Source organism: Esox lucius, chromosome 19, assembly GCF_011004845.1.
Source record: "Esox lucius isolate fEsoLuc1 chromosome 19, fEsoLuc1.pri, whole genome shotgun sequence".
Lineage (NCBI taxonomy): Eukaryota > Metazoa > Chordata > Actinopteri > Esociformes > Esocidae > Esox > Esox lucius.
Window position 1 is genome coordinate 21,069,017 of NC_047587.1, and position 17,786 is coordinate 21,086,802.

At 42.2% G+C, this 17,786-nt stretch overlaps 1 protein-coding gene across 2 annotated transcripts; it reads right to left on the minus strand.

Annotated features, from left to right (window-relative positions):
• Window positions 1–358: 358 nt before the first annotated feature.
• On the minus strand, window positions 359–17,101 carry LOC105018431 (hepatocyte growth factor). 2 transcript variants are annotated; one of them, XM_013138862.3, is made up of 18 exons: window positions 16,855–17,101; window positions 15,721–15,877; window positions 15,160–15,272; window positions 14,650–14,764; window positions 13,439–13,581; window positions 9,464–9,584; window positions 8,339–8,457; window positions 7,164–7,329; window positions 6,947–7,080; window positions 5,825–5,918; window positions 5,201–5,337; window positions 5,039–5,071; window positions 4,851–4,953; window positions 4,676–4,750; window positions 4,443–4,592; window positions 4,232–4,338; window positions 3,977–4,119; window positions 359–2,988 (listed from the first exon to the last, which is right to left on the minus strand). In XM_013138862.3, exons 1-18 carry the CDS (start codon window positions 16,901–16,903, stop codon window positions 2,809–2,811), a joined length of 2,139 nt encoding a protein of 712 aa, XP_012994316.2. In that variant the 5' UTR covers window positions 16,904–17,101; the 3' UTR covers window positions 359–2,808. The 2 variants fall into 2 exon arrangements, with proteins under 2 accessions (XP_012994316.2, XP_010882141.2); XM_010883839.3 differs by having other exon boundaries at window positions 4,851–4,956.
• Window positions 17,102–17,786: the final 685 nt, after the last annotated feature.

Sequence of the window (17,786 nt, forward strand, 5' to 3'; positions counted from 1 at the left end):
TCCATGTTAACTTTAGCAAATTGTAATTAAGGGCAAAAGAAGTGCAAAGCGTGGAATATAGGCTTATGCAAGACACGTGACAAAGAAAACTAGCTTCTGTCCTTTCATGGACACACTGTGAATCAAAATGAATACACACATATTATAAGCCTAGGCCTACCGTCACTACACCTTGTTGTGAAAGCATCTGATTCTACACAAAACACTGAAATGGAAATTAGGCCTAATGATTACACTTACAACCGCCTACTGCAAAAGAAATGGATAAACTCATTATATATGGATGTAATACACTGGAAGACTTAAACACAGAATCAGACACATTAAACTAGTATTCAATTATTAACACAACAATACATTTAAAAAGGAACACCCTACAGGTTTATGATTGCACTGTAATAATGAAAGAGGAAAAGTGTACTTCAGGTGTATGACAGTACTATAATATTACAGTGTACTGCAGGTGTATGGTAGTACTATAATATTGACAGAGAAGACTGTGCTACAGGTGTATTGTAGTACTATAATATTGACAGAGAATACAGTGTGCTACAGGTGTATGACAGTACTATAATATTACAGTGTACTGCAGGTGTATGGTAGTACTATAATATTGACAGAGAAGACTGTGCTACAGGTGTATGGTAGTACTATAATATTGACAGAGAAGACTGTGCTACAGGTGTATGGTAGTACTATAATATTGACAGAGAAGACTGTGCTACAGGTGTATGATAGTACTATTATATTGACAGAGAATACAGTGTGCTACAGGTGTATGATAGTACTATTATATTGTCAGAGAATACAGTGTACTACAGATGAATGATAGTACTGCAATACTGACATAGAGTATATAAGAACAATACATGTGCATTGGGATATGGTATACAGGTACAGATATTGTAACACATTTACAACCTTGTATAGCAGCAAAACACATTCACACACAATGGGACATCACTACATTTACAAACATACACACACACAAGACATAAAAGCTATAAAGTGGGGTTTCCTTTCTGGAGGTACCACACACTCCCTCGTTCTCTCAAAATGTAATGCTGAAAGCACAGTACACCTCTATTCATATCAGCGTGCAGTGACCGATTCTGTGAAGACAGAATCCACTACTGGTCAAAGGTTTGGAGTCACTTACAAATGTCCTTGTGTTCAAAGGAAAAGCACATTTCTGTCCATTAAAATAACATCAAATTGGTCAGAAATGCAGTCGAGACATTGGTAATGTTAAATTACTGTTGTAGCTGGAAACGGCAGCTACAATAGTTTTTTTTTAATGGAATGTCTACTTAGGTGTACAGCAAATCAGTCCAGGAACAAAGATCTTTCTTTTGAAACTCAGTCTATTCTTGTTCTTAGAAATTAAGGCTACTCCAAGTGAGAAATTAGCTAACATAAATGCAATAGGGTTTGCTAATAATCAATTAGCCTTTTAAAATGATAAACTTGGATAAGCAAACACAACGTGACATTGGAACACAGGAGAGACAGTTACTGATAACTGGCCTCTCTATGTAGATATTCCATTAAAAAATCTGCCATTTCCAGATACAATCGTCATTTGTAACATTAGCAATGTCTACACTGTATTTCTGATCAAATGTATGTTATTTTAATGGAGAAACAATTTTCTATTCTTTCAAAAACAAGGATATTTCTAATGGACTCCAATCTTTTGAAGGGTAGTGTATAACTCACTCTCATAGAATTCACAGAACACACACGTACAAAATACTGGGCTGTGGTAATGTGTTTTTCCAACAGGAAGACAGAAGGAGAGATGCAGAGATACAGATGGAACGAAGAGTTAAGACATTAGTCAGTTCTGTAGCATTCACTTTTACCTTTCAAATTCATTAGGAAAAATAAAACATATTTACATATATTTACATCCAATGGCTTCATGTTGATATTTCCATGTGATATTTCCTAACAAGGCCCAAGTCAGTATCCACTCCCAGGTTTATCTGACCCATACAACATTCAACGTGTCACACTCACAAAAAACGATTTACACTGAAACACTTACTGTACAGTATATAAATAGTACAGTATAATGCCCTCAGAAGTAGGAAACTGTGCACTTGACAGTGCCCTACAGAAGCTACCGTTTGGTTTTCAGTACATTCAAGTAATGTCAGTAATCAAGTTTGTATTGACTGGCTGCAATACAAGTCCTGAACATCCAAACCTTACCAGTTACAGGACAGGGTGTTACCAGTTACAGGGCAGGGTGTTACCAGTTACAGGGCAGGGTGTTACCAGTTACAGGGAAGGGTGTTACCAGTTACTGGACACAGTGTTGGCTAACCACATATCCATATTCCCGTTGTCATTAGTAACGTGTTTGTACCACTACATATTTATATTATGCAATGACCAATCTAGCATTCTGATCAACCCAATTATCTTCATTTCCCCTCCACACTTCATGATGGACACATAGCGTAGAAGCCGATGATGAGTTCGTTAGCAGTCCAACATCCAGTTTTGAATTGTGTCTGTAATTTAATGTATGGCTGGAGTTTCTCCATTTCAAATGCATATTCCTTACTTGACTTGAGACCCTGGTAATAGTCTAGTGGGTCTGATAAGGGTCAGCCAACAGTCTGAAGTACATGTGGATCTAGCGGGTGTAGGATATTCAAAGTTCTGTCCATTCTCTAGGTGATGTTTAAGATCAAGGCTATAGTTGATCTGTAGTTTACCTAAGGCTAGGATCTAGTTGATCCCAGGGTAGTAGTGAGTTGATCCGAGTGTGGAATTTAGTTGATTTGAGGGTAATATTTAGTTAATCTGAAGTTGGGGATAGTGTTTGAACACCTTGTGGATCCACGCCGTGTAGAAGGGGACGTTGATGAAGATGCCAGGCCGGTTGGTACGGGCACAGCCTCTACCGTGGACACTGACCCCGACTATGACCTTGCTCTCTCCTTCCTGGCACACCAAGGGGCCACCGTAGTCCCTCTGATGGAGGGGGACGTGATACATATGTTAATGCAGAAAAAAACTGTATCTGTTTAACACTAGAACCGCCAGGCCTTTCAGAACCCCAGTATCTGCCAGAGCTGAATGCTCTTTCACGTCATACGAATTGTCCCTATTAGCATACACATTCTCCTCCACAGCATCACCATCCAGCCAGAGCATTAGTTCATCTACTGGGTTGTCAAACTATATAGAATAGTTACAGAATTTGTTTGTTTAAAATGGTTAGTTAATGAATTTGAAGAATACAAGAATGTGTATTCTTGAAGGTCTTATAAAACGGAAAAAAAAAACTTTCAAGAATACAAAGAACAAATATTTCTAAGAACACAGGCTATAGCAGTTTCATATGTTTATTAGGCCCTACAAATGTACAAAAGGAAAATTAGACCACCAATCTATAGGTGACATGAATTGTATATAGGTGACATTAATAAGTTATTGAAAAACCAATGAGTCCATTTCTCCAAATTAATAGGCTATGTGAATGGTCCGTCTTTGCAGGTCTCTAGGGGAATAGGCTACAAAAACAGGGCGTGTTTGCAGGACTCCCTGGGGGTTCTAGTGGGGATATCAAGTTGATGTTGAATTCTCCAGTAGCCTATATGGTTTGTATTATGTTTCAATAATAGCCTAATTAATTTGTTGAATGGTCATGGAAATCTTGTATTTCATTTGTTAGGTAATTCAAATTCAACCATGGCTCTGATCATTCATCTGGGAGCATCGCTCATTCATCCATTGACATCATTCATTCAGTGAGGGGTCATTAGCGCCTGGGTACCAACGTTAAGTGGTGTGTGCTTTTGGCGGATTAAGTCGAAAAAGGTTATAAAAAACATGTAAACATCCTCTAAATAGTTTTCTGTTTGTGAGTTTAGAATTCTGACAACAAAACAATGTAATCTACATTTGGCGGTTCTAGTGTTAAGTTTGTTAGTGCAGAACCTTTCATTAGCCTGCTTACCTCGCAGACCCCCTCGTCCCTCCTCCCACCAGCACATATCTTTGAGTCAGTGATGTGGAGGTTTCCTCCGTGCTGTTCTCTACACCTCTCATTACTGACCATGGGCAGATGGACCATCTTCAATACACCCTCATGACCCGTACCTGAGCGAAAGAGGGAAGGGCAGAAGATGATTTGGCATTGTGGCCTTAGCAGAACTGAAGAGTAATCAGTTTCTATCCTAGAAGATAATTTCCTGATGAGCGTGGCGGGTACCTTTGGTATCTCCCCATCCATACATGCTACACATGGTGCCCTCAGCGATGGAACACCCAGCTACTGGCAGCTGAATGGTGTGGACACTGTCTGCAGGGAGAGCAGGCCTGACACAGGGGAAAGGAAATAAACAAAAACAACAAGGCTACTCCATCCATTGTTAGCCAAACAAAAATGAAAAGTGTTTGACTAATTTTGTTCAGGCACTCACTGGGCCAGTCGAATGAGGGCCAGGTTGGAGCCCTCAGGACCACAGATCACATGGGAGATGGAGACCTCCTGTCTGAAAGAGCTGTTAGGAGCTGAGCCACGGAGATCTGACATACCCAACCACACACGGTATTCACTTAAGTCTGGAACACTGGGGGGAGACGGGTGGGTGTTAACATAGTACAGAGAGGGGCCAGAGGAGAAAGGGAAAAATCAGAAGTGGAGGTGAATTACCATGAGGAGAAGCACTGTCTGTCTGTGAGCACCCACTCCTCTCGTATAAGAGAACCACCGCACCAGTGATTCAAACTGGGGAAGAAAAATAAAGCATTATATCATGTACCTTGTATAACCGCCAGTAGACTAGAGTTCATACATTACACAAACAAGCAAGGCCAGGCGTGCATACCCCTTCTGTATGCTGACCATCCAACTTCCGTCTGTGATGGCGGTTGGTGATCCTCCCACTATCCGGGTCTTCTTATGGACAAAACACGACACCTGAGATGGCTCTACTGACATAGGAAATAACGTTGAAACGACTATTGTTGCACAACAAAACATAACAACTAGAAGGCATTAGGGGGAGGGACTGACCTCTCTGAGGAAGGGTGTTCTTCGATGGTTCACCTGTACGTGAGAGGGGGAAAGCGGGTGGCGTTAATTACAAGCACAACCATCGTGATAATACACTAGTTACAGTGTGTGTGTGTGTGTGTGTGTGTGTGTGGTGGGGGGGGGATGTGTGATTGGACTCACATGGTTTGACACTGCAGTAGTCCCAGGGTATAGTCGTGCTGTTAGTGTAACACCATGGGCCATGTTTGTCTCCATCTGGGTTTCTACAAAAGCGACCCTCCTGTCCCACTGTAAGCACTGCTGTATCTCTGTCCCCACTAAACACAAATCACAGTAGAGTTTAGAAAAACAGCGCAAGACAGGCTTGTCAGCCAATCGTATTGAGCAAGGCTCTTTGCGGTCTCTCTTTCTCCCTCTCAGTCCATCGCTCACACTCACACCTACAATGGCACAGATAAATTATTGTAATGTTTGGAAAATTAAACAGAATTCTTTCCCAGACATTCCAGCATGATAACAGGAGAATTCAGAGGACCAATCACTGATGCAGAGTGAGATTGTGTGTGTGTGAGAGTGTGTGTGTGAACTGAGCAAGGAAGTGTGTCTAAGACAAACAACCGCTGAGAATTGACCTCTGACCTCTAACCCCTTGGCAGGAGCCACACAGGGTGGCTCACTGACTTTGAATTGTTCTAAGAAGGGAGGAGGCTATAGGTCATGGGTGAGGTCTGTAGCGTGTCCCACATACTCTGTAACACACACACACACACATTAGTGGACAGATTGGTTAGTGTGGCTTGTTACCTGTTGCTGTAGTCTCTCCAAAAGGAACAGGGAAGACCTGACCTGGTCCTGGACACCTCTCCTCTGTAGCTCTCTCCACTGCCTTCGTAGCAGTCTGAAGCACACACACACACTAGTATTATCTATTTTCATAAGACATAGCTTATCTTTTTATTTTTGTGTCAATGTCCAGGAGGAATATGTATGCTGGAATATTATTGTGTTTAACAGTGTATCCTGTGCATAAGACTAATAAAGACATCACACAAGACCAGAGAAATATTGCAAAGCATGACCAAGATGTCCACCAGCCAGGTCAGTTGTTATTTCTGGTTGCTAATCTAAGTTAGATGGTAAACTCATTGATACTGCTTTGTCATTTGAATCACTCCAACCCCAGGGGACTATTTGATCAAAACTACAGAGATCCAAGCGTTGTTGACTGCTAGACCACAACATGACCACAAAACAACAGGCACGAAATGGTCTCAGACCAGAGATTCTAAGGGAAGTGTGGGAAACAAAATCCCACAGATCTGAACTGCTCCCTTTCATTACAATCCAATAGGAAAAAATATTTTTCAATGTCCAGCGGGAAGAAGTGATGTTGTAATGCTGTCATAGAGTGTTTATTTATGGGCAGTGGGCTGTCATTCCCAGTCCTACAGTCAAATATATAAAACGCATGTTGGAAAAACTGTCTCAGGAGGTCTGGCATTAGAGACAAAGCTGAGAAACTGCTGAGTACAACAACATTTCAGAACGAACAATCTACTTTGCTATTCTGCAGAGTTGAAATAAAAAAGTGGTCTGTTTATGTAGCAGGGGTGGTTTATTGAGCTACCATCGCATAAGCCCCAATCTCCTCTAGACAGACGCTGTGTTAAAATCAAATAATCTGTCGTGATGGAATGGAACACCTATGATAACTAGCAGTAGTGTAGTTGAAAAGAATGAACGTCACAAGCCATTGAATTATTCCATGCTGATAGTATGCCATGATTTATATGAAAGCAGTGCTTAAACAGCACATACTTCAGCAAGAACTAAACCACAAAATCCGACCACATGAAAAAACTAATTTTCCTGGGTTATCAGAGGTCCTGAAGAGCGTTATCTCCAGGAGCTGTGCTGTGATCTCACCCTGAGGTTCCATGTTCTGTGTACCACAGCGGGGGATGTTAGCGCAGAACGCTGTGCGAATGTTAGGGTCTGAAGTGAAGCACCATGGCAGGTCGCGGCCATCAGGGTTCCTGCAGAAGTTCTCCTTCAGGTCTCTGAGAAGCACAAGTGAACACTGTAACGAAACACTCCCCAAGTCTGCTTGGGATTGTCACTGTTCTGCACGCGGGTCACTCACTGGCAGCGGTAGTCCTGGGGAGAGTATGTGTGGTTGTGGGGAAACTGGGAGTCCCAGCGTTGACATGTCAGCCCACTGGGTGTGACGGCCACTGTCCCTCTGTACCCCTCACCTCGCCCCTTGAAACATCTAGTAGTCACGTCCACCTCCCTCACGCGGTCTGTGCCTGACAGGAGAGAGACAGTGACCGAAGGGGAGGGGTGAACAAAGCTGTATCACCAGCACCCTCTGGGGCCACAGTGGCACTCAGAAAGGACAGAGGTACCACAGGAATGTGGCTGGGAGGAACTGTAAAATGTTTGTCTTTTCAATCCTATTAACTCTTCAGAATCAAAACAGACAGGATTCTGTGGATATGTCTACATAATAGAAGAATACTGGTGAGGTTCATAAAGACATGAGAAAAGAATAACTCAAAACAATGTTGCTTTGTTTCTATGTCTATCTTGGTTTAAATTTGGGTTCGACAATAAAACTGGACTAGGTTGACTTCCATGACCTTCATTAGATACTGCACAGGAAAGACAAAGAAAATAGAGTCGAAATGGATAGATGTGATCTTGCTACACTCCAGTTCCAGAGCTGCTGATGACTAACAGATCAGAGGAAGGCTGACAAAAAAACAATAAACACTCTCACAGAGAGTACTGTCAACGTTCTACAGACAACTTAAACCCACAAGCAGAGACGTGATGACTTCAGATATCTTTCTCTACCTTGTATAATAACAGACAGGGAGATAAACACCTCGTCTTGTGCTGCATCTGGTGTGACCATGGTGTTGTGTCTGTGTGTCTAACAAGGGGTCTATAATATATTATAGCAGTGTAACTGAGCTCTTTAAAGTGGAGGTGTGTGTGAGTGTGCATGCACACGTGTGTGTGTGAAAAGTACTAGTGTTACAGGGCAGTTGAAAAGGTCTGTGTGTAACAATAAACCAGTCTGAATGAAGCAGGACGCCGGAGTCAAATAAACACAAAGTCTATGAGACAGGACATAACGAGAGGGGGAGTTACTACGTACAGCCCACCTCAGCTTCCACTAATCAGGGGCAGAGGAGGGGGGGATTGACAGATACCGGTAGCTGTAGATTCAGAGTAAGACACATGCTGTACATGTGTAAGAAGGCACCCACTTACACCGGTACACACACACAGACACACACACACACTTACGGCAGGCGGTGATGTTGCAGTACTCCCAGGGTGTGTGTGTGTCCAGGGTAAAACACCAAGGTCGTTGACGTCCATCCGGGTTCCTACAGGCATTGTCCTGTAACCCTTTATCGGGATACCTGAGAAAAACAGAGTACAAGGGTTTCCATTAGGGCATCTTTCACACACACTTTGCCAGGACCAAAAATATAAAAAAAAAAAAAATGTTTGGGATGATTTTGAAATGATCCAAAAATAATCCTAACGTCAACGAGTTAGAGAGTTCTTGGCTGAGCGAAACCTGTAATCATGTGGAGAGGTTAAGCATGGACACCGATAGGTACAGCCTCCCACTACCCTGGATGACCAGGGAGTGTAGAGGGTACGCAACCTCTATGGGCAGCTTCCATTTGTTCTGTTACACACACAAATGCATGTGTTGCACACGTTCGTTGGTGGGTTGTGTGTGTGTGTGTGTGTGTGTGTGTATCTGCATGCGCATTTAAAACTGTGAGTGTGCTCCGGTTGGCCATAGGGCCATGGGCAGAACAGACGGCTCACTGCAGGTGTTTTCCATCTCCTCATTCCCCCAGGGATACTAATACAGGCTCAAAGGTGCTAAGGACCTGTTTATCACAGATCTGAAGGGTGTGTGTGTGTGTGTGTGGGCGGTTGACTGTGTGTGTGGACGTTTGCGTGTGTGGGTGTGTGGGTGTCTCTCCTGTCCTGGCAGCAGGTGGTATATGGATCAGTGGATCATCTTCAATCATCCCTAAGCTTCCGAAATGAAGTGGCCCCAGAGCATCATACTGTGTAAGTATACTTGGGTGTGTGTATGTGATTGTTTGTGTTTTTGGTGTGTGTCTGCGCATATGTGACCATACTGTACACGTGTATTACTATACATATTACTTTTATTAATAGCATTTTAAAGGTTTGGTTAAGGGGACATTTAGAGTTGTAATAAGGATTAGAGTAAGGCATTAAAGGTTAGGTTTCGGGTTAGTTTGAGGAGTAAGGGTTAGGTTTAGATTTTGTGGGTTAGGATTAACCCCCAAAAGTTAATGTTAACTTTAACGTTAGGGTGAAGGTCAGGAAATTTAAATATATTTTGGTCACAAATGTGGTAAATGTGGTGTATGTTACCGCTTGGGGTGGAAGAGATGTTTGTGAGGTTCCTCCAGGTCCCAGCGCTGACACTCCCGTCCTGTCTCAGTGTGATCCATGGGACCTCTGTAGCTCTTCCCGTTACAGCTCACACACTCCACTGGAGACACACATGGGAATTTCCAATGTGACACGAGCCATATGGACGTCTCTTACACAGACACTACTGAACATGACGTAGTGCCGTGCCGGGCGTGTTTCACCATCAAGATCATCTGTTTAACATGCAAAATGTTGCCCTTTTTAACGGTAAGCCCACAATCATTGTGTCTTTTTGTGTGGAGCAGTGTGTGTGTGGCTTGGCGGGAGCAGTGTGTGTGTGCGTGTGTGTGTGTGTGTGTGGGGGGGGGGGGGGTATGGGACTAAAAGCCCTAACAATGTAAGTAAAACATGAAGAATCGACCCTGTAGTTAGGTACACTGTGAAATATCTAATTTGGGTTAGGATTATGCATTAAGGCTTGGTTAAGTTTAGGCATTAAGCATATGGTTTAGGGACTAGGGGTCATTTAAGTTTAGGTATAAAGGTTAGGTTATTAAGGTTAAGGGTTAGGAACATGGCAGTTTTGTTATTGTGTCCCCACAAGGTTAGTAACACTGGATGGTGTGCGGAGCAGAGTGTAAACAGCAAAGCATACAGATTAGAAACAGATGTTTAGGAGAGCACTATTCCCAGCACACAGCACATTTCATGTGGGTATATCTTTGTGTGTGCACACGAGTTTGTCTGTTTTATATCCCAGTGTTTCGCAAATGAACCTTCTCTCCAGTATTTTTTTCTTTGGACAAAAACACACACTCTCTATGGACTGCTCCTATATTTGTACTAACTGGTAATAGCTCTGAGGATTCCTACCAGACAAACATCTCAGAATGCCCTGTGTATTCCTATACTGTACATGTCTTAGAAAATCACAGTCAACTAGAAACAGACATTATATGAGAAACAGTGATTATTTCTCTGACAGTATGCCTTCCCCTGCTCTAGATACCACATCTGCCCAACATCACATCTGACAAGTATGAAGATTTCAGATATGACAGCTATGATGGAGATCTCATATGGGAGGATGGAGATTTCAGATCTGACAGGGAGGATGAGGAGCTCATATATGACAGGGAGGATGGAGATCTCATATATGACATGGAAGATGGAGATCTCTTGTATGACAGGGAGAACAGAGATCTCAGATCTGACAGGTAGGATGGAGATCTCATACCCCAAAAATGTCTTAAAACATGTTTCCATACATGTCTACATACAATTCTTACGGCAGTTTTATTTCGAAAAATTTGATATTTCTGCAAACATCACTAGTTGTGCATCAGAAGCAAACGCTACTTCAGCTGTGGTATGTTCACTGTTGTTCCCCTCAGTGACTAAATAAAGTGGACATGTAATCTTTTGTCTACACAGGCTGTGTGGTTACACATACTGAAATATGGATTAAACAGAGTAGAAAGTGCTGTCAACACCGTTTCAGCACTGAGAACAATGCTCTGTGGAATTGTGGATGTGTATGTGACCAAATGCAACCAATAAGCAGTGTGGACTTAGAAATTAATTCTGAGACAAGGGCGAAGCTGGAAGTTTATACAGTTCGAGTGATAAACATTTTTGATGGTAATATTGGAAACTGAGCAGTGTTATCCACTGAGATGCCATTACAGACCTCAAAGACATGAGATGGTGGTGTAATTTATTGCGCGGGCAGTTTAAGCATTTAGTGAGTTGTGTCCGGCCACTTCAGTACGGCTTGTGAACGCATTTAGACAGCCAAATAAGTCTCAGAAAGTGAACTTTCAACCAAAACAATCTTCAGCACTAAGTGGAAAATTAGGTTAAGCATGCTTAACTTTCAAGACAGCGTATTGACTATATTTTGCATGCTGAAAAACACACAGTAAAAAAAATCTGTCAAACTTGTTTTGTGACACTAAAATGGCAAAAAGTACCATACAACTAAAATATGCTGAAATTCCAGATTTCTTTTTTCTTCCCTAACTAGTTAAGTGAACGATCTTAATTATAATTTCAGTGTCATTTTGATCCTATTCTGCGTAAACAATGAAATCATATTTTTGACTGCACTAGTCTTTTACATGTACACTACTGTTAAGACGTTTGGGGTCACTTAGAAATGTCCTTGTTTTCGAAAGAAAAGCAAATATTTGTGCATTAAAATAAAAAGTATCAGAAATACAGTGTAAACGTTATACATGTTGTAAATTACTTGTAGCTAGATATGACTGATTTTCAGTTGAATATATATATGTAGGCCCATAATCAACAACTATCACTCCCGGGTTCCAATGGCATGTTGTGTTTGCTAATCCAGGTTTATCATTTTAAAAGGCTAATTGATCATTAGAAAACTCTTCTGCAATTATGTTAGCACAGCTACAACTATTCTGCTGATTAAAGAAGCAATAAAACTTGCATTCTTTAGACTAGTTGAGCATCTGCAACATCAGCAATTGTGGTTTAGATTACAGGCTCAAAATTGTCAGAAGTTTCTACAAAAACTCATCAGTCTATTTTTGTTCTGGGAAATGAAGACTATTCCATGCAAGAAATTGCCATAAAACTGAAGATCTCATACAAAGCTGGTACTACTCCTTTCACAGAACAGCACAAACTGGCTCTAACAGAATAGAAAGGGGAATGGGAGGTCCCGGTGCACAACTAAGCAAAGAGGACAAACACATTACAGTGTCTAGTTTGGGAAACAGATGCCTCCCAGGTCCTCAACTGGAAGCTTCATTAAACAGTACCCGCAAAACACCAGTCTCAACTTCAACAGTGAAGAGGCGACTCCGGGATGTTGGCCTTCTATACAGAGTTGCAAAGAAAAAGCCAAATCTCTGACTGACTAATGAAAAGAAAAGATTAAGATGGGCAAAAGAACAGACACTGAACAGAGGAAGATTGGTATGAAATGTTATGGACAGACAAATTGTTCGGATCACAAGAACATTCATGACACAGAGACAAAATGAAAAGATGCTGGAGGTGTGCTTTACGCCATCTGTATATTCAAGGTGGAGGCAATGTGATGGGGGTGCTTTGGTGGTGGTAAAGTGGGTGATATTGAGAAATTGAAATTCAACACTACTGTTTTTTGCTCCTTAAAGTTTAAGGCCAGGTGTTTTCTAAAAGCACCTTGTGACATCTGCTGGTGTAAAAAGGGCTTTATAAATACATTTGATTGATTGATTGAGATATGTACAGGGTAAAAGGGATCTTGAAGAAGGAAGGCTATCACTCCATTTTGCAACGCCATGCCATACCCTGTTTATGGACAGTGCTTGATTGGAGCCAATTTCCCCCTACAATAAGACACTGACCCAAAGCACAGCTCCAAACTATGAAAGAGCTATTTAGGGAAGAAGCAGTCAGCTGGTATTCTGTCTATAATGGACTGTCCAGCAGCATCACCAGATCTCAACCCTATCGAGATTTTGTGTGAGTAATCCAAATTGTGGGAGGTGCTTCAGGAAGCATGGGGTGAAATCTCTTCATATTACCTCAACAAATTGACGAGGATTCTTTGACGAAGACAAAGTTTGAAGGACACAATTATTATTTCAATTAAAAATCAGTATTTTTAACCTTTTCAATTACTATATTTCCTATTCATTTTGCTATATTTCCTATTCAAACTTGGACATTTCTATGTGACCCCAAACTTTTGAACAGTAGTGTATGTTTACTAAAACCGGATGTTTGAGGCAATGTAGCCCATTCAAATAACGTTGCCTGTATTCAGTACTGTTATTACTGCTTAGAAAACTGCTCTATAAGTTGACAAGCATGTATTTAGGCAATACAGTTAATAAACTTTGATCAGGTGACAAAGTCCATTCTGCCATGGCTGCATTCCACTCTCAATGTCAGTAGTGTTTCATCCAAAACGTGCCAGTATGTGAAAGTTTATGCGAATGTGTCTCCTACCCTGTGAACATTGAGGTACTCCACAGTGCTGGTGTCTAACACTGGGATCTGTAGTGAAGCACCACGGCCCTGAGGTAGCGTTGTCAGGGTTACGACAGTAGTTCTCCGTCAGGTCCTTCTTCCTGTTCATGCTCGGTAGAAAACTGCAGAGAAAGAAAGAGTGTGCTCAGTGTTCAAACCAGGAACGTGTTCCTATTATGCCCGGTGCAGAGCTGAGAGGCAGAACAACACTGACTGACTCTGTTAACACTGACTCTGTTAACACTGACTCTGTTAACACTGACTCTGTTAACACTGACTCTGTTAACACTGGCTATGGGAAGTGTATGGGAACACATGGTCACAAACGTCTAGATAGTGACGGAGTTCTCGACAACATGTGTCGCTGAGTTACATGGTGAACTGCATTATGTGGGTGATAACTGAAACAGTTGGTAAGGCACAGAGTTAGGTAACAATGGGGTTTCAGTGTGATGGAGGTGGGTGTGTGCACTGATGTGTAATCTGTGTTCTCCTAGTCAGTCACTGAGTACGCACACAGGCATGGAGTTTAAGTGTTATTACTCACCAACACACACACGCACGCGCGCGCGCACGCGCACACACACACACACACACACACACACAGCTTTCTCTCTCTTTCATACGGTAGCTTTCTGATGTCTTAGTAGAAAAACGTTCAAAGTATACCTCGGGAAGACACAGGAGAAAAAAAAAGATTAAAACAGCTGGAGGAGAGCAGAGGAGTGGAGTGGATAAAAGATGAGAAGGGGTTAGGAGGAGAATGAGAGAGGATGAGAGGATGAGGCAGGATGAAGATGGGGAGGATTCTTCTTGTTGTGCTGCTCTAATGAACTGTTGGCATGAGCCCTCTCTCTTATCTCTCTCTCTTCCCGTAACAAGGCAGCCTATCCTCCGCCTCTACTCCTATCACTGTATCAGGGCTGCAGTTTGTCACAGATTGTATACATTATCATTTAATTAAATGTGGACACACACACACCTACATAAACAGTGTGACTACAACAGGAAATGATCCCTGACTGTGTAAAGTGTTACAGTGAGGTCAGAGAGGACTAACACTGATGAATGACTGGTCTCTTGGGACTAATCACCATCTAATCATGCATCACTAACACACGCACACGAGCACAGAGGCATATGCACTCAAGCATATTGCACCACATGCACAAACACAGGCTGCAGCTTACTTGTGTTCATGAGGGATAGGAGAGGCCCAGGCCTGGCATCTAATTCCACTGGCCGTTACAGACCTTCTCCCTCTGTAGTTCACTCCCGTCCCCACTATACACTCCTGTACATAGGCTAGAAAAACAGAGAACAAGAGAGTAAAGGAGAGAGAGTGTGGAGACAAGGAGAGTAACAGAGAGAGAAGGAGGAGAGAGGGGGAGTAAAAGTTAAAAGAGACAGGGATAGTTATAGTAAGGGATAAAGTTAGAGAGACACAGGAAGAGGGATAGAAGTACAGTAACAGAGAGAGAGGGAGAGCCAAAAAAAGAATGGATAAAACAGACTATATGTGTTTGCAAGAACAGAATATGGAAAAAAAAACATGCTTTCCTGATTTGGTCATCTTACAGCTTGTTAAGAAAGGTCTCACATCAACTATACAGATTTTTCTTCTTCTGGTGAACTAAAAACAAGAGTGAACAGGAAGGAAAAGGGGAGAGAGAGAGAGGGGTGGCAGAGATGCAAAGTACCTTTATTCTGGTAAAGTTGGTAGTTGAAGTCTTGTTGGATCTGGACTCCTGGAGAGGTCCTGTCAAATGACAGCCACTGGCATTTCCTGTTTTTCTGATCATACAGAAATGCTCTGGAGATAGAGAGGGGATATGAATTGTTTATCCAACGTTTATCCAAAACAAATTAAAATGTATTTGCATAATGTACAATGAAGTTTGTAGGCTGAAGTAAAATAGGATTGCTAATGCAGGGGTGATGATAAGCTTGCTAATGCAGGGGTGATGACAAGAGATGTCTGTCAGAAACCTATAGCCCTGCCAAGCAGACCATGCTGCTGAAGGACACCAGAGGACACATGCAGATTGGGAGGGTTTTACAGAATTAGATGAAGCACTGTTTACTATGGAGAGGCTGCAGCACTGGAAGCCCAGAGGATGTTGTCATTCTGGCTTCCAGGACTATAAACACTTATACTGTATGTACATACAGGTGAAACATAGACACAAAGGGGGAAGCTATAGGTGCAAAATGGTTCCAAACCAAGAGCTGATAAGTGGTCACAGACAAACCACACATACCTGCAGGTGAAGGGTAATTTGTTGTGGCGGCTGCAGCCACGAGCACACTTCACTATGCTCAACTTCCTGCTTTTAGACTGGAGGGCGGAGCCTGGCAGCTGGACCAATCGCACACCATCACTCTTCTGGTAGTCCTGTAAAGCGTTCCTCCTGCACTCTAGCGCACGCGCACATACACACAAATGCACACTATGAAATAAAGGTGGTAAATGCAGTGTCCACCCCCTGGCCAGTGAGTCAGTCCTGATGTTCCCACCAGGACAGAGACAAACCCACAAGCATTGTGATGTGTCAATTAGAATGGTCTCACTGCCATTTATGTCAATGGCTTAATGGGATGCAAACCCATTACTCGCTCTCTCTTCACTGACACACACTCTATTTCTCTGCTGGAGCACACTCACTTAACCCCTAGTCGGTATATGTTCTCATCGTGAAAAACAGCTTTAGACAAAAAAGGGCCGTCCTAATATAACCGAATACGAGCCACGTTATTGATCAATATCTATTATCAACTACATATAACAAACATTACATTACATAAATATTTAGACAAAATACTGTCCTCAATAGTGAAAGACTAACGTGGTCAGAGTATGAGATTGGGTGGTTATCCCGAGAAAACCCTGTAAGTTTAGGTTCAGATCCACCAACGTGACAGCGGGAGAACACGGCACGCGACCTGCATGTCAGACGCAGTTTTATATAAGACACACCGAGAACTTGCTTTTAATTAATATATAATTATGTTATGCACATTTGCAATGTATCACAGAAAGTATATAGAGATGGGTTCTAAAGTTTTCTCTCAATTTCAAGAATTTACAGATTAATGGAACTCGGAAGATACCTCAAATATAATCAAAGCTCCGCTGTTTCGATACGTCTTTGAGAGCTCGAGCGATGACAGCTATAGCATAAAGAACAACTTGCCTACCCAACTTGCCCATCCAAATACAAGGTAGCCTGCACGGGCTATTTTGATCAGTTTTGCTTAAAATTACCCCCCCCCCCCGTCAGAATTGGTCTATATGCCTACCTAAGTAAAATATGTTATATGTTACAACATTGCCAGGTGTGGAGAGGGAGATAAGAAAAGTAAATTGCTGATGCTCATGTAATGCTGAAACTTACCAGAATGTCCGACAATTAAGAGAGTAAAAATTATGTTGGAAATCCACATGGTTGATTCAAAGGGTGTACCACGATATTCAAACAGTTATCCTAATAATAGTAACGGTATTGTTAGTCCGTTGATAAGGTCCAGACGAAGGGACGTAGTGACTGAGGATGTTCAATCTACTACAGCGAAAATGCCTGTGAGTAGAAACACATCGTGGACCACCTCTCTCTCGCCGTTTCCCTCCCTCCTTTCCACTCCCCATTCCTTTCCCTCTTAGTGCCAGCTACATCATATACTGGCAGTCCTCCTCCCACTTCACACAACTAGTACACACTAACTTGTTGAACAACAATGAGAGGGGTTGGCTGTTTTTATTTCAATGCAATAGTGATCAGGGGAAAATCTGGAGATATTTATCAGTAGAAAAGTTCCCCTGATGACAGCTTAAGACGCAAGAGCCAGAGTGTCAGGCTTCCACAAACAGCTCTGTCTTCATGGATGACACACAGCATGCTAGACGTCGGCTCCTTCATGATCTCCTGGGACATGGGAAATCACATAGCCTTGATTATCTCCCCTCAATACACAGGTCTACAGTCTTGCTATGGAGATGACTAACACACGTTTTTCTTTTTTTATTATTACTTAGAAGGAAACAGCGGTTACTGTTCATGATAATAAACAATTTCTGCCAATGAATCAGGCTCTTTCACTCTCACATCCACACACAGACACAGACACACACACACACACACACACACACACACACACATAACTAGCAGCAGATGTGTTGGGTTTGTCCACATGCTTTGGTTTGAATAAAGCTCCATTAGTCCAATATAACGATCTCATATAGATTTTTTTTCCAGATATTAGCCTGAGATTACCTTTGCTCTGGTAGCTCTTTTACACAGCAATGAATGCGGTGGTAGAGAGGGTGGGG

What these genes read in the sequence shown, in the direction of transcription:
- LOC105018431 (XM_010883839.3), bottom strand. Translation starts at nt 16,903, where the DNA reads ATGTGGATTTCCAACATAATTTTTACTCTCTTAATTGTCGGACATTCT. An exon ending in AAATTACCCTTCACCTGCAG is followed by an intron (nt 15,273 to 15,720) that starts GTATGTGTGGTT and finishes CTCTATCTCCAG; the next exon opens with AGCATTTCTGTATGATCAGA. An exon ending in GCCCTCATTCGACTGGCCCA is followed by an intron (nt 4,339 to 4,442) that starts GTGAGTGCCTGA and finishes CCCCTGTGTCAG; the next exon opens with GCCTGCTCTCCCTGCAGACA.